This window comes from Drosophila pseudoobscura, chromosome X (genome assembly GCF_009870125.1).
Source record: "Drosophila pseudoobscura strain MV-25-SWS-2005 chromosome X, UCI_Dpse_MV25, whole genome shotgun sequence".
NCBI lineage: Eukaryota > Metazoa > Arthropoda > Insecta > Diptera > Drosophilidae > Drosophila > Drosophila pseudoobscura.
In genome coordinates, this window is record NC_046683.1 from 38,089,713 (window position 1) to 38,106,471 (window position 16,759).

The 16,759-nt window shown below is 43.1% G+C and overlaps 2 protein-coding genes across 2 annotated transcripts; one reads left to right on the plus strand and one right to left on the minus strand.

Annotated features, from left to right (window-relative positions):
- Positions 1-252: 252 nt before the first annotated feature.
- Positions 253-2,608, minus strand: LOC6899845 (polycystic kidney disease 2-like 2 protein). Its single transcript, XM_002135655.3, has one exon. The coding sequence runs from the start codon at positions 2,536-2,538 to the stop codon at positions 349-351; it is 2,190 nt and encodes a 729-aa protein (XP_002135691.2). The 5' UTR covers positions 2,539-2,608; the 3' UTR covers positions 253-348.
- A 4,138-nt stretch (positions 2,609-6,746) lies between these two features.
- On the plus strand, positions 6,747-10,351 carry LOC26533192 (uncharacterized). Its single transcript, XM_015189090.2, has 3 exons — positions 6,747-8,496; positions 8,561-9,139; positions 9,198-10,351. Exon 1 carries the CDS (start codon positions 6,959-6,961, stop codon positions 8,345-8,347), a length of 1,389 nt encoding a protein of 462 aa, XP_015044576.1. The 5' UTR covers positions 6,747-6,958; the 3' UTR covers positions 8,348-8,496; positions 8,561-9,139; positions 9,198-10,351.
- The last annotated feature ends 6,408 nt before the right edge of the window (positions 10,352-16,759 follow it).

The window sequence follows — 16,759 nt, forward strand, 5'->3', positions numbered from 1 at the left end:
TATGCACACTTGCAAACTTGCACTTTGAAAACTTTTCTTTCTAATAAATTTGGAAGTATCTCTTATAGCTCAGAAGCTATCAATATATCAAGCTGAAATGAAGAAAGACCCCACTGTGCAAGCTCCAGTGCCTAAGACTTTGACTGTGATCAAATCGCAACAGATCCGACGAATGTACATATGTATTTTTTTGGCGACCACATTATGTTAAGCTACAATATAAACTACCTTTCAGAATGTGATAAAGAGAGAGAGAGATCTAAAATTTATTTAATACTATGTATTGTTCTTATATAATATATAATATATGTCTCTATATAATATATAGACATATGTACGTTAAAATATTTAAAATGTACTTGCGCCGTAGACTCTTTCTAGGCTTTTCGTCATATCATCTATATTAGTAACTAGCTTTTCCAGAACTTCTTCAAGAAGTGTTATGCGTTGGTTCACCCGAAACATTTTCTTGTTTTTAACATCTCTTGGAATAGCATTAAAGTAAATTGTCTCTGCTGCGGTCATGTTCCTCCTTCGCACAGGCTCCTCAAATTCTACCGTAGTAACATCCACATCAGCTTTTTTGGCAGTAGCCGAAGGGCGTGCAGTTTTTGCCCGAAAAGGTTTGACCCGGGCGAGCTGAGCCCGAACAAGCTTACTCTGAGTCTTACAGATACGACAGTAAATCCAGTAGACGGCTCCCGTTAACTTCCTATAAACAAAGGAGGCTAATTGTGTTCCGTGTATGTCAGTTCCACTTTTCACTGAGCTATAGGACTCCATGATGATGGCAAGAAATATGTTCAACAATATGAAAAACACAAGCAGTATGTAAGTAATGAAGTAGATGGGACCTATTACTCGATCGGACTCCTGAATTAAATTGTACCGAAAGTCGCCCAAGATCATCCGTATCATAGTCAACATTGAAATCACTAAGCTATAGAAATCTGGATGATTACTGCCAAAGAGCAAGAGTCCCAATCTAGCATAGATCACAAAAACAATGCCAAACATTAAAGAGAAGCCAGCCAAATCCTTTGAGCACCTTCCTAGTGTCGTTGTCCACTCAACAAGTGTCTTGTTTAAGCTGATGAACTTAAATAATTTGATCCACACGAGAAAGGCTAAAACAGCCATCATATTCACATAAATGATATTCGAGAAACAGAGAACATCAATACTTTGATAGACCTCTTTCTTCTGCGCCTTGGATGTTATGGATTTCACTTCGATGGTGTGCCAGACGTTGTATACCAAAGCCAGATAGCAAATCGTCAATAAAAACCCCTCTAGAATATTTAGAAATGATTTGAAGTGCATTTTGAGTCCCGACAACCGTATTTCATTGATCTCTAGGATGGTGTAGTAAACGATCATTATATACCATACAAGATAGAGCACAGTCATTTTTGGATCGGGATCGGTGAAGAAAGAATATTGTTTAACAGTTTGTAGACGCGCTTGGGGTATGACAACACCTGAGGCAGGAATTTCAGCCATAAGTTTTACGCTCTGAAAGATGTCTGTGTTTTCGTTAAAGAGATTGAACTCCACCATACACAGCCTTGAACTGCGATCTAGCCAATTTATGTTCTTGAGCTCATTAATCTTTTGCAGGTTGATATCCTTATCGTAGGTTAGATCAACAGTGTAGCCGCCAGAACTGTAGTAAGCTAGCAGAGTCCAGAACGGTGTTGCTTCGACTTCTCCCATCGTCCTGTACGGAGAGCCTTTATGCGTCTCGGCTCTCTCCTCAGCCCCCTGAGAATAGTCGTCATAGCAGGTATCAAAATACCAGCTCATATAACAGCTCTGCTTGTGAACGCGAATCTGACGGAGGCGCGGTGGGCCGAGTAGGAGATTCTCGTGCATAAACCTGCGTGCCCGAAGATTTTCGATCGGATCGGAACCAGTTACAGATGTTACCTTTTCATCTTCGTCCTCATCAAGCTCAGTCATATCTCCGTGCAATGTTATTAAGAAATTGTATATTAAGTAGTCCCACCAATCTGAGACAATGAGAATATTCTCAAAACAGTTCGTTAACGACGGCGCTACAACTAGACTGCGAGTCACAAATAGTTTCTTTGTTGTATCGTTGAAGTAAAACATGTACGGGCTCCGCACGGTGAGAGTGATCAGCGATGTAAGGCCAAGAAAGACGATAAACACCAGAAACTCGAAGAGAGCATCACGCACCTGCTCATCGGTGGTATAGAGAATACGTGTTGTCTTCAATTTAAGACCTTGCGGAGCTTGCTTACTACTCCATAATGAGCTCCGTTCTGTTGGAAACTTCATTCGTCTGAGCCTTCGATTCTTAATTTTCGGTGTATTTTGGGTCTCTGATTCACCTTGTAGCTCAGACGCCATAGTGTTTTGATCGTCATGTGGAGAAATATCCACTACGGATACCCGTTGAGGCCCCTGTGAATCCTGTCTATGACGCAATGCTGGTTTCTCCCCGATGTTGACATCTTTAGAGACACCCGGATGTGTCGGGTCTGGTTCCTGAGCCTGGTCCTGTGAGTTCATTTTGAATAGGAAATTTTCCGAGGATGATTGAAGAAATATGAATTCACAAAACTCAAATAACAATCTGGAAATAGTGCCTGCTCTGATGTGACAGAAGCATTCATCCAACAAAAACATATGTTTTATTTGACTTACGAAAGCAGAACTCTGGCTTCTGATTCAATTTGTGAGTATAATATACATAAGTTAAGAAAATTAACACTTTTCTAGTCGCTAAATTCATCGGTTTTCTTCTTCTGCTTTGACTGCTACCTCCGAATATTTATAGGCAAAAGCCATATCTGAGTAGTTACAAACAGTTTTAGCAGACTAGTCGAAGAAGTTTCCGATCTTTGCTGCTTCGACTGAGTCAATTCAAACACATTCAAATAAAGCGGAGTATGCCAGTGTTGATTGCAACAAAATCACCAAAGTGTGCATTAATGGTTTACGGTGCGGCAGCGACAGTAGGCGCGACGACGAACAGTGCAAACTACATATGTATGTGTAGCAAACGAAATTAAAATTTCTACCACTAAAATACTACAATTTTTGATTTTTCAGTGGTTAATTGTCGTCTTGGATATTTGAGGTAAAGTTTAGTACCTCCTCAGTTCTTCAAAAAACCCATAGCGATCAGCTTTAGATCTTTCCCGCCATGGTCAATTTATCAAGTTTTAAGATTTTTATAAAAGGTGAAAATTGGTGGGCATGGACTCCTGGCGCAATATCGGAGAGTCTTCCATATACAAAGACGTATTTCCGTGTAAAAAAAAGTTGAAGCCCGGATTTTAGCAGCAGCACTCAAATAAAGCCTCTGCGTCCTTATGTACGTTCAGTTAAAGCTTCCCGATTTACCCTAGTTGTGGCAAGCTGTTAAGGGAGTCTTATTTAATAGAAAGACTATCTTGGAAACCAAGGTATGTTAATACATTTGTAACGCAATTCGGATTCAAATTTTATGAAGTCTACTGTAAGTTAGGCTATCGTTATTGGCGAATTTGTCACGATTTACCGCAGTTGGTTAGCTGGGCTAAGAAGCAATTGTGAGAAATAGAATAGTCGTTGAAAGTACTGAAATCGAACGAACGCCTATTGTCGCCTATATTTTTTCGTTACAAAAATATAACCGATTTGCAGCCAACCAAAGTGTTCTGTTTTTATATTAGAAAAACTGTTCTAAAATTAATTAAAAGTAATTAAATATTCACAATAATATAACTCTGCGGTGTCTCAAGGAAAGCTAGATTTTTATTTTCATGGATAGAATTATCGAAGAACCGCTTAAAGACGGTATCCGTCTAGACAATGTGTCCTTGTATAGTCTCCATGTTGGTCAATGGTCAATTCTTCCATGTTTCTTGAGAGCCAAGAATACCAATACTGGGCGGGATTCCAAAATAATTGTGATAAAGTCGAAAATTTTGTTGAAGCAAATATCAATTATATTTCAAAATATTGGAAAATATACCTGCCACGACACAGACATGTTCTATCTAATTTGATTAAAATTGTGTTTATATTTATTTATTTATAGTTTATTTATTTTTTATTGTTTAGAGTTCAACAATGGTCAGGTAAACTGTATAGGAAATAGTTACCAAATAAATTGCCAATTTTTCTAAAAAAATTCGAGATTCCAAAAAGTTAAATTAAATTATTCATTAGAGTCGATTTGACCTTGATGGCACAAGTGTCAGAAGAAAACAGATGGAAAAATGTTTTCGAATTACGGCAAACGTTACGGAAAGATTCGTGGAAAAAGTATTGACTATTTCTTCTAGATTGCATCGGCCTGCACAAGTATATGTCAAAATTAGGCCCCACCCCCTTACGCCCCCGCAAAGCACGAAAATCTGTGGCATACACAATTTTGAAGATACGAAAAATATAGAACGCTCAATCATAGACAATGACCATATCTACCAGATTGCCGAATCTTGATCCGATCGGATCCCGACGACACGTTCAGACTGATTTTCTGTCTCTCTCGCACACACTCTTTGTCGTTCAATGTTAGCGCCGTCTATCAGAGGAGAGCCATACTAACTAAGTATCGGGTTCAAATGTAGAGTAGATCGCAGCAGCAACTCCCAAAGTTCCCCTCGTTGCGTAGTTTGAAATCGTGTTTAGGAATACTTTGTTGAAGCGCTCGAATCAATCCGCTCGATTCGTTGACAGGTACTCTACCACTACCGATAGTCCGCAATTGATCTGAGACATTTTCAGCTGAAGTTTCTTTACATATGTATGTAGCTCCATAGATTCGATAATTTTAGGTAAGAGCTTATTTCGTCGGTAGGCGTTGATCTTGGAATTACTGGCAGTGTCGCCTAACAGTATAATCATAGCGCCTCCAAAATATATCGAGTCATTGCGTAGATCTTTCAATGTTCGGTTAAGTGCTTCTAATGCACGTTTATCGGCCATGTGATAATTTTAAATGCTGACAAAACTTTGGCCATTGCGGAGTTTTTTGCCATATTACATATATGTTCTTCAATATTTTGAAGATTTAACGGTTATTTGAATGCTGAATGAGCCCTAAGGCATCCTTCTAACAATGTGGCTTTTTTCGAAAATAAGCTAAGCCCATTGACATGAGGAATGTCTTACTAGTTCCACCAGGGGCATCCAGGAAATATAAACCACCATTTCCATTATCAATTGCCTTCATTAATGTGTCATAAACTTACTTTTGTTAGAGATTCACTAGGGGTACATATGTTTGAGCAGCTAAATTAATTTCCTGCCGTTCATATTTACATTCCCGTTCCAGTTCTCGATTAAATGCGTCATTCATTCTACGATTTGGGGCTGGCATTCCTAACGTGTCTGAAAAACTACAGCATAAGAGGTAACACATGTTTTCGATCAATAATAAAGCTTAATGTATATCCTCATTGATTTGAAGATCGGGATTTCTGCAACTTACAGAATTTTGATCTGAAATATCTTCTGATATAATACCCTTATATTTGTGCCACAGGTTAGATGGGTTCTATCTAATCTACCTCCCCACCAATTTTCAGCCAAATGGGATCAGCCGTTCTTGAGTTGTAAATGGTGTAACTAACACGAATTTCTTTTATATATATATAGATTTTGTATCTTAGAGCCTTATTAGAGTTTTTTGTTCGTTGGGTACATTCTTGCGCTCTTGCGTGGTATTACTGGGTGTATTCGAAAATGTACAGCATTTTCCAGGGTGCATTTGAGGATTTAGTATTGCGGGTGCATTTCAGGATGTAATTTTTCTGATTTTTAGTGAGGCTTTAGAAGGACGTTGCCATGGGGAAGGCGTCCTATGATAAGAAATAGATTTGTATACCCGATTCTCAAAATGAGTATAGGGGTATATTAGATTATTAGATATTAGATGGTGAAAATGGATGTGTGTAACGTCCAGATGGAATCGTTTTCGTGTCGTTTAATATTAGCGGCGTCTGCCGGAGGAGAGTCATACTGACTAAGTATCGGGTATAAATGTAGAGTTGCGGTCGCCGCAGCAACTCACAACGTTCCTCCGCGTTTTTTCGATAGCAACGACAGTTCTGTTGACTTTTATCAGTCAGCAGAACAGATACGATCTGCAATCGCAAAATATTGTGTAGATCGTAATCAAAATTAGTAACCTATTTTTGTGGTGGCCCTTCTCTTCTTCGAGTCGGTCTCTGGCGATCTCTGCCACCCACGAAATGTCATCCTTTTTTTCTTCTCGTCTCTTTTGCGCGTGCGTGGACAGAAACATGATGAAATTATACATGGTGGTCCGCAAACTCTCTCTTTATGTAGTGTTCCGTTTGCGGACCATAGTGTATAACTCTCTGGCTGTATTCGCTTTGCTATTTGTTATGACATTAAACTGTTACTATTCGGATCAGAGCCCCGCCGATTAGCAGCTTGCCAAATAGCAGCCCCTTATTGGCTTTCAGCTGCATATTTTGATTGTTACTAATTTCTATGTTATTCGTGCTTGCCCTGCTAATCGTTCTCTCGACGCTCGCTCTGCGTTATCTACGCTTTGTGCTTGGTTATTTACATATGTATGCCCAGCGAGGCTGGGCGTGTTCTTATATAATCGGAATAACTACTCGGGTAATTGGGAATACAAAAAAATTATCTCCACATAAAATTTCGTAGCACCAACGTGATCTCTGAACTGTTGTGTCGATTAACAATCTTATCGTTAACCTTAACATTTTTTTTGAGTTTGTACAACAGGCCGGCGAAAATCCTCTAGCTGAACCCTCCACGAGGGTGCCGGCTGGACAATGGACATTGCATTATTCCGAGACAATGCAGTGTCTAGCTAAGGCAATGGGCTAGCGTCTGGAACTGAGCCAGGGCCATGGCTAGAGGTGCCTGGCGGTCAGGCATAAAACGCTAGGGGGTGGTCCCCCCGAAAAACATCAACCACGTATGGACCTTCGGGCCAACTATGGAGGGAGATAATGAGCAAGCACGGGTTGGGATGTCAACCCAAACGTCGGTGGAAAGCGTGACTGCTACCACCGGCGGGCACGGGGAGGAACAATCCTCTCTGCGTGTCGCCAGCGGTCACACCTCGGACATGGCGGGAGCAGGCCATGTCAGTTGTAATACTACTGCTACAAAAACGACGCATTGCAGGATAAGCCGCACGGGTGCCTCTGTCGATACAGACTCGGACCTGGAGAGCGTGCTATCCATTAGCAAGACTGAAGAAGAAAGGCTTCTCCGCTCGCCGGAACCAGGTACCAGCTCCCTGCGTAGGGAGGGGCCGAAGCGTTCCAGGGAGGGGATGAAGGCAAAGGCACAGTATAAGGCGGCCCTCAAGTTACATGGCCGGCTCCAAGGCAAGTCGGATATCTCCCAAGAGGAGAAATCCAAGCTAGCCTGGGCGGAGCAACGAGTACAGAAGGGCCGCAAACACTACGCGCAGCTGCCCCAGATGCAGGCGGCGAATGGTGAATTCGCAAACAAGGTGGAGGAGATGTTGGCTACCAAGAGGCAACGCTCGATCGAGAGTGCTACCAAAGACACGCCGGCGAGCAAGCGGCGACGCGGGCCCAAGGTGGCCACCCCACAGCCAAAGACGAGGAAGCAGAAGGCCATGAGCGAGGTGTCCAAGAGACACCTTATTGTGGCATTGATTGACCGCAGTGTCGAGAATGGAAAGATGACGGCGGTGCAGTGGAAGCTAGTCCACGCGCAGCTTGTCGAATCGCTCTTCTCGCGAATGGAGGATGACCCCAGCGCTCCCATGCCCACCTTCGATGGAGCGGGATGGCTGAACGGTGTCAAGATCCTCAAATGCAACGACGACCCCACGCGGCAATGGCTGGTTCAGAAGGTGCCCCAATTGGAAGCTCTGTGGGAGGGGGCCAAGTTGGAGGTGGTAAACAGGGAGCTGATCCCATCTGTTCCAAAGGCGAAGGTGCTCTTCCCCATTGCTGTCCAAGGAGAGCGAGCGCTGAAGCTGCTGCAGAGGCAGAACCAAGACGTGCCAACGGCAGACTGGACAGTTCTGCATGCTGCTAACCCATTACCCAATGAGGGGGGCCAGCATGTAATCCTCCAGATCAGCAAAGAGGCAGAGGACCTGCTGTATCCCAAGTTCGGGAAAATGGCGTGGGGCGTGGGTACTGTATACCTGCGTCTTAAAAAGCGCCACCCCGAAGACAAAGATGTGCACACCCTGCAAGCAGGCGAGGTCGAGAAAGACCTAGGTCTGGAGACCATAGTGGCGGCCGCCCAGTGTCTTGCACTGGACGACTCGGAGGAAGAGGAGGACGATGACCTGACAATTATAGACAGCACGTCGTGTGAGGGTGAGGGTGTGAGTTAGCCACCCATGACACTAAGGGTGCTGCAGCTCAACCTTCCTAAGGCAAACTAGCATCGGCGGAGCTCCCCATTGCCATGGAGCAAGGGCCCGCTGACATAACTTTAGCCCGACTTAAGTCCTCAAATTACAACCTACTCTACTCAACATCGGTAAGCAGGAGAAGAACGTACTAGTACGGAAGGGAATCCATGCTCATCTTATGTCTCATTACAGTACGGATGACCTGACGGTAGTGATGCTGGAGAGTAAGGAAAAGCGCCTTCTGGCCTCTTCCTGCTACATGGCACACGACAGGCTTGCATCACCGGACTGGTGACAGAAACCTGTAAAACTAGGCCGTAACAAAATTCGAGCTTAAGATCTGGTGAGCTTTGATAAAGCTTATCAACATATGTTTTGCGATCAAGTGGCAACACTTTAATATGCAATGTTTCTGCTTTGCAGCATATTTTATTAAATATTGCTGTGCCTGCATTTGGTATAACAGAAAAAGACCATAGAATGTGTGAAAACCACGTGGGTTGCAGTACTTAATAGTCCCAGCCTCTTCCTTTTTCTCCTCGTGGCCGTCATCGTGACCGGTAGTGAAAATATATACGCTTAAGGCAGCCTCAGTGTCCATTCCAAGGTCAAGCCAAAGTCAAAGATTCCTACCAGGGCAAAGTGTTACCTCCACACCGTGGACGGAGAAAATATATATCGCCAATACGTTGGCAGCCGTTTGACCGTCTGGAAAACGAGCGCCCCAGTGTGGTAAAATTTTATCTCAAATAGTGGTGCAGTTCTGTTGAGGTAATTATCCACCCAGCTGCAGCGACCCGTTGAAAAATGTTCTGTTCTTTCCGATTAGGATTAGCACGACTAGTACCTACGTACTGAAAAGCTGGTCGAGTTGCAGATTGGGTATTCCCGGAGACCTCTATTGGTCACTTGCCCGTACCACCGTACCACCGGTTGAACCCCACCGTTCGACACTCGGATGAGGCGGTAGCCGGTGTGATCTGTACTCTTCACCTGGATAAGTTCGACCCATGGGGATGAGCTGAGTGACTCTTCAAATACACCAGTCGCCCCACGATCGATCCATATGTGCCAGCGTACATAACCTCACGCAGTAGATGGACCGCGTTCATTGACCCCTGGCCTCGGTAGCAGCAGATGTGACCTGCGGCTGGTACAATCTTGTCCCACCTGCAGACCTCGAGTAGGAACTCGGTCTCCAGCCGGGAAGCATCGAACCCGCCTCGGATTTAGTTTTACGTTATATCATTCTTTCGAAATTAGACCCGATATGCGAAACCCTGTTATATAACCCTGTTTCGGTATAAACGAAATGGAAATCCCTGTCCAGGGTCTAAGTCGGACATGCAACAAAGGAGTAGTGTATTAATACCGATTATTCTTACAGTTTTTGATTTTGGTTGCCCCGCATTCATCTCATCATCTATGCAGCTAATCATCACAATCACACACATCATCATACTCATCCACCCATCAAATCACCTCATCCAACATACAACGAAAGATCTTTCTGCGTGGCAGCCAAAATTATTATTCGTCCCCTAAGTGATTATCATGAAACAAGTAAGCCATATGATAAACATGACTGTGCGGTAACTATTCGTTGGTCTTCAACCGTGATCATGGTCTTATACACGTATTACTCATGCTCTTGGTCGACTCTCCATATACCTGGTTTTTGCCTGGTTTCGCACGGACCAAGTTAAATTAATGAAGTTTAAAGTTTTAGTGTTCCTATAATGAACACGTAATGTAGTTCTTGCACATATCTATACATACTCATAACCATTTTTATATATTTATTCATCATTATACCCTACCTCTCCCATATGATTCTCTTTCCCCCCGCATATTCTCTATAGTAATACCCTGTAAATGAAAGAAAATTTCGAATATCATGGTTATATTAGGGTATACGTTCTATGTTAGGTTAGGTTTAATAAGAAAGTAGATGAATATTCATGGATTGCTTAAATAAAATTTGTTTTTGAAATGAAACAAGACTAAATAGACTATATCAGAACCCTGCAGCGTCGTTTGAAGGAGATGTGACCCACCGCAGTCTTTGTTGGAGGGATCCTGACGATTAAGAGGTGGCTCTGAAGGATCATGGTAGGGTGGGCGTTCTCGCCAATGGGCGATACCGCAGCCAACAAAGAGCTGACGGGTGATATTCTTCGTTCATGTATATAGGCTGATCTTCCTAGTACCCTTTCCCAATTCGTACGCGATTTTTATAAATTCTTAGCTCGACCCTTTGCTAGGGCTCTAAATTGGTAGACTTTATATTATCAACTAACTTAGACGTGGCAAATGTGGGGGAGGAACACACTTTCATTGTTTCCACCTCGTTAAACGTGCTAAAACTAATACTCGTTACGCGAAAGAGGACTTCGGTATCTTGTACCATCCTTTTCAGATCGTAGGTACAATCATTTCAAGTGCGAATTCAAACACTCATCGAAGATAAAAGTCTATAGAAACACCCGAGATACAAACTAGGAAAAGTTTCAAAAAGACAGTTACTTCGAAGCTCGCGAATCCGGGCTTAGTGAAATCTGCGGAAGATATAGAGAAGTCCCTATAGAACCTATACAACGATAGGCTATCCAAGCCACTCTGGTGGAACCGGGATCTTTCTCCTCAAAGGAACAACCTCATGGAGTTGTTTAAGATCGCCAAACAAGTGAACGAAGAAATCGTCAATGAGGAATACAAAATCCTACTTAGGAGTTACAAGAAGGAAATACATAAGGCACAACGAAATCGTGGAGGACCTTCTGCTTCAACGTTGAGAAAGCACCTGGAAGCTGCTTTCCCCAACAACACTAATAAAGGCGCCTTTCCCTGAATGGACCGAGGTCACTGATGGCAAAGACCATCAGGACCTAGTAACTGAGGAACAACTGTTAACTGTTAAGAGAATCCACTGGGCAATAGACTTTTTTGCGGGCACAAAAGCACCAGGACTGGACGGGGTATTCCCAGCCATGATGGAGGTGACCAAAGAGGTAATTACCCCCTGACTTTCCGCAATATACTCAGCATGTCTAAGTAAGGGCTATATCACTATCCAATGGAGAACCTCGAGAGTTGTCTTCCTCCCAAAGGCAGGAAAGTGCAGGTATTACATACAAAATTTGTACCAAAAACACTAGAAAAGCTGTTGGATTTTCACATCAGGAAATCGATGGAGACGGCACTTCACTTGTTAATAGCTACCATCGAATATGGTTATTGATATCTCCGGAGCATTTAGTAACGTGGAACGAACGAAATAACAAATCGCCTAGAAGCAACTAGCATACACCCATCAACATTTGGATAAAGAACGTCCTAGGTTGTAGACGGGTGTAATCGGAGTGAGGGACCGCTTCCATGGGGCATACCTCAGAGATTCCTGATGATTCCTGGGAATCTGGTGGTCGACGACCTCATCAAGAGATATAAAGGAAAGGCCCCAATAATAACAGCTTACGCAGATGACATAAGCATACTTATTACGGGTGTCCATCGACCCTCAGCTCCTTAATGGAATGTACACTTAGGGAGATACGTAAGTAGGCGGAAGAAGTAGGACTCAGTATCAATGCGGACAAGGTACCGATATGGATCCCCCTGAAAAATTACTAAACTAGGCTGACCCCAAAAACACAAGTAAAATACCTGGTCACAGTACTGGACAGAAAACTGGCTTGGAAACCCAATGTAGTGGAAAGAAGTCCACCATTGCGCTTTGTGCATCCAAGAAATTGCTCGGCAGCTCATTGGGCTTGTCACATGCTCTAATGCACTGGATTAACATCTCGATGGTGCGACCAACTCTGCTGTATGGAGCCTTAGTGTGGTGGCAAGCTACAGAAAAGAAGATGGACCATAAACTTATGGAAACGACTGTCTGTCCGTCCCTATGAGCGCCTTGTAGTGGGCGCTTGTCGGTCGTATAGGAGAGCATATTTTTTTTCTTCGCCTGAAAGTAGGCCCGATGTTAATTGTACAAGTTATATATTTATATATATATATATATATATATTATTATTATTATTTATACAATTGTATTTCCCACCTTACTCTAATATCACGCACAGAGATACATACTTGCTAATTATTAAGTTTATTCCCTATAGTTAGTGTATAGTTAGGTTGGTTTAATTTCTTGTTGTGGTGTTACATGTTAAATGTTCCTTGTCATGAGGGGCTAGCGCCACCTAGGGGTAACATTAAGAATATGGTTAAAAACGAAAAAAAATCCCCCCACGATTTCTATAACCGTTCAAGGTTAAAAGCGAAGGATTGTGCAAAGGCAGATCCGGAGAACCCAACTTTCGTTGGGCGGTAGACCAACCCACAGGATTTCCCTGTAGTTTTCCTCTTGGTCAGCAGTGTTCGTACCCGTTGTCAATGCACCGAAGAAAAAAAAACCTGGAAAAAGGGAATTAACACCTCAAACCCATCCCCTCTATTTTCGTGGTGCCAGTTCCAACAGGGTAAATACGTGCATTACATAACCGTTAGAAAAAATAGCCTAAACAGTATTTTCAAATTAAAAATTAGCATCGGCACTTGGTGTGGGAATTACATTATAGTCGGCCTAGACACAGCAAACGGAAGAATCAAAAAGCTGCAGCCCGAGCTTTAAACCCCCTCACCACCAATCAGCTGATCCAACAAGTCGCGGGCGGTGAAATCGAGCTGCGCGAGGCGAGGACAGCCGTCCGAACGGGCCTAGTGCGGCGAATTGGTGTAGTACCCGTTTTCGCGTTCAAACCCTCAATAAACGCGTTAACCCGGAACCTGCAGTCCGCGTAGGATCGAAGTATTGGAGTTAATTGGAGATTAATTGAGGCCAGTGTTTGTCATATGTTCACGTTAGGTTACCTGTAGGCTGACTGTAGCTGAAAAGCTGTAAAGAGATGTGCTTCCATACCTATGTACACACAGCCCACTGAGGCCAATAAGTTAGCACCGTGAATCGCAATCCCTTGACCCTCGGCCTTTTCAGGTGGAACTGGCACGATTCCGTGCCAAACAGAGATGTCCGACGCGTTGGTAGATCCATATTCCTTCTCTATACTATCTTCTCCCCTCTATAATTACCGTACCCCTAACGATCCTTTCCTTGTCTGTCCCCCTTCCATTCCCAAAAAGAGTACGGGAAATTTAAAAAAAATAATACCAGCAGGACCGAAGCAACATAACTGGGAAGGGGACCCCACAAGAACCCATACCCATTTCCGTCCAGAGACAAGCCGTGGAAGCGAGCGCGTACTCCTTCCCAGTTAGCCGACCACAAGCTTCCTTGCCCGAAGACTCACTTCGTTACTCGTAACAGCCTATTGCTCAAACACTATAAGAGCTAAAGCAACGATATTTTGTATCCAGTTACAAGTGTATTTAAAAACTTCGCCCGCACATAGGGCGAACATCTGTGGCATCCACAGTTTCAAAGATACGAGAAAACAAAAAACGCAGAATCGAAGAGACTGAATATATTTTTTAGACTGCAGAATCTGAACCAAATTATAAAATTATTATAGCCAAAATGATGAAAACAATTTCGCTCTGTCTCTCTCTAACACACACGTTTCATGGTCGGCCTTGCCTATTGTAAAAAGTGAGCGCGTAGATCTTAGAGACTTTAAGAGGTAGAGCAACCAAATTTGGTATCCACACTCCTGTTAGATCTTACTGTTACATGTGCATCTCAAAATTTCGTCCCAACACCTTGCACCCCCACAAAGGACGAAAATCTGTGGCATCCACAATTTTGAAGATACAAGAAAACTAAAAACACAATCATAAAAAAAATTACCACATCTAAAAGTAATTTTTATTGTCAAAAGTAAAAAACCAATTTGCTCGAAGCGCCCGACGATATGTTCAAACCAGATAAGTTTTCTCTCTCTCCCGCACGCACACATTGTCGCTCAATTCAGCCTTACCCTGCAGTACCAGCTGTGAGTGATGACGAATGTCATCTAAAATGTCATCTAGGCGTTGAAGCCAGCCAAATCAAACCTTTTGTTATACCCGATACTCAAAATGAGTATTGGGGTATATTAGATTTGTGGTAAAAGTGGATGTATGTAACGTCTAGAAGGAATCGTTTCCGACCCCATTAAGTATATATATTCTTGATCAGCATCAATAGCCGAGTCGATTGTGCCCTGACTGTCCGTCCGTCCGTCCGTCCGTCCGTCTGTCTGTCCGTCCCCTTCAGCGCCTAGTGCTCAAAGACTATAAAAGCTAGAGCAACGATGTTTTGTATCCAGACTTCTGTGATATGTCACTGCTACAAAAATATTTAAAAACTTCGCCCAGCCCACTTCCGCTCCCACAAAGGTCGAAAATCTGTGGCATCCACAAATTCGAAAACGCAGAATCGTAGAGGATGACTATATGTTCTAGAGTGTAAAATCTGAACAGGATCGTATAATTATCATAGCCATAATCAATAAAACAATTTCATTCTTTCTCGCTCTGTCTCTCTCTATCACACAGGTTTCATGGTCGGTTTTGCCAATTGCAAAATATGAGCTCAAGGATCTCAGAACCCATAAGAGCTAGAGCAACCAAATTTGGTATCCACACTCCTGTGATATCGGACCTTGTGTTTTGTGTCAAAATTTCGCCGCACCCCCTTCCGCCCCCACAAAGGGCGAAAATCTGTGGCATCCACAAATCTCAGAGACTATTTACGCTAGAGTAACCAAATTCGGTATCCGCACTTTTGTTAGATCTCACTATAAAACGTATATCTCAAAATTTCACCACCACAAAAGACGAAAATCTGTTGCATGCACAATATTGCAGATTCGAGAAAACTAAAAATCACATCGCACAATCATAGAGAATGACCATATCTATCCGGTTGCTGAATCTGGATCAGATCAGATAATTTTTATAGCCAAAAGGAACAAATCAATTTGCAGTGGCTACGCAGCGCCTGACGTCACGCTCAGACTGATTTTCTGTCTCTCTCGCACGCACTCTTTGTCGTGTCGTTTAATATTCGCGGCGTCTGCCGGAGAAGAGCCATACTGACTAAGTATCGGGTATAAATGTAGAGTTGCGGTCGCAGCAGCAACTCACAACGTTCCCCCTGTTGTCCTGATTCTATGTTTGACAACATTAGTGAAAGATAGGTTTTCCTTTTCGTTAAAGAATAGTCGTGGGAAGTCTTTGCAGAGTTTTATTAATGGGTTTTTTCTGAGCTTAAGTGTTCGGTCATAATCGATTTATTGGGACTGTTTTTATACCCGATACTCAAACTGAGTATTGGGGTATATTAGATTTGTGGTGAAAGTAGATGTGTGTAACGTCCAGAAGGAATCGTTTCCGACCCCATAAAGTATATATATTCTTGATCAGCATCAATAGCCGAGTCGATTGAGCCATGTCTGTCTGTCCGTCTGTCCGTCCGTCCGTCTGTCCGTCCGTCCGTCTGTCCGTCCCCTTCAGCGCCTAATGCTCAAAGACTATAAGAGCTAGAGCAACGATGTTTTGGATCCAGACTTCTGTGATATGTCACTGCTCCAAAAATATTTCAAGACTTTGCCCCGCCCACTTCCGCCCCCACATAGGACGAAAATCTGTGGCATCCACATTTTTAAGGATACGATAAAACTAAAAACGCAGAATCGTAGAAGATGACTAAATCTTATAGAGTGCAAAATCTGAGCCAGATCCTATAATTATTATAGCCAGAATCACGAAAACAATTTCACTCTTTCTCGCTCTGTCTCACTCTAACACACAGGTTTCATGGTCGGTTTTGCCAATTGCAAAATATGAGTTCAAGGATCTCAGAACCCATAAAAGCTAGAGCAACCAAATTTGGTATCCACACTCCTGTGATATCGGACCTTGACCGTTTCGTGTCCAAATTTCTCCACACCCCCTTCCGCCCCCGCAAAGGAAGAAAATCTGGGGCAACCACAAATCTCAGAGACTATTAAGGCTAGAGTAACCAAATTTGGTACACACACTCCTTTAAGATGTCACTATAAAACGTATATCTCAGAATTTCGCCCCACCCCCATCCGCCCCCACAAAGGACGAAAATCTGTGCCATCCACAATATTGCACATTCGAGAAAACTAAAAACGCAGAATCATAGATAATGACCATATCTATCCGGTTGCTGAATTTGGATCAGATCAGGTCATTTTTATAGCCAAAAGGAACAAACCAATTTTCACTGGCTACGCAGCGCCCGACGTCACGCTCAGACTGATTTTTTGTCTCTCTCGCACACACTCTTTGTCGTGTCGCTTAATATTAGCGCCATCTGCCGGAGGAGAGCCATACTGACTTAGTATTGGGTATAACTGTAGAGTTGCGGTGTCCGCAGCAACTCACAACGTTCCCCCTCGTTGTTTGTTGTTTCGT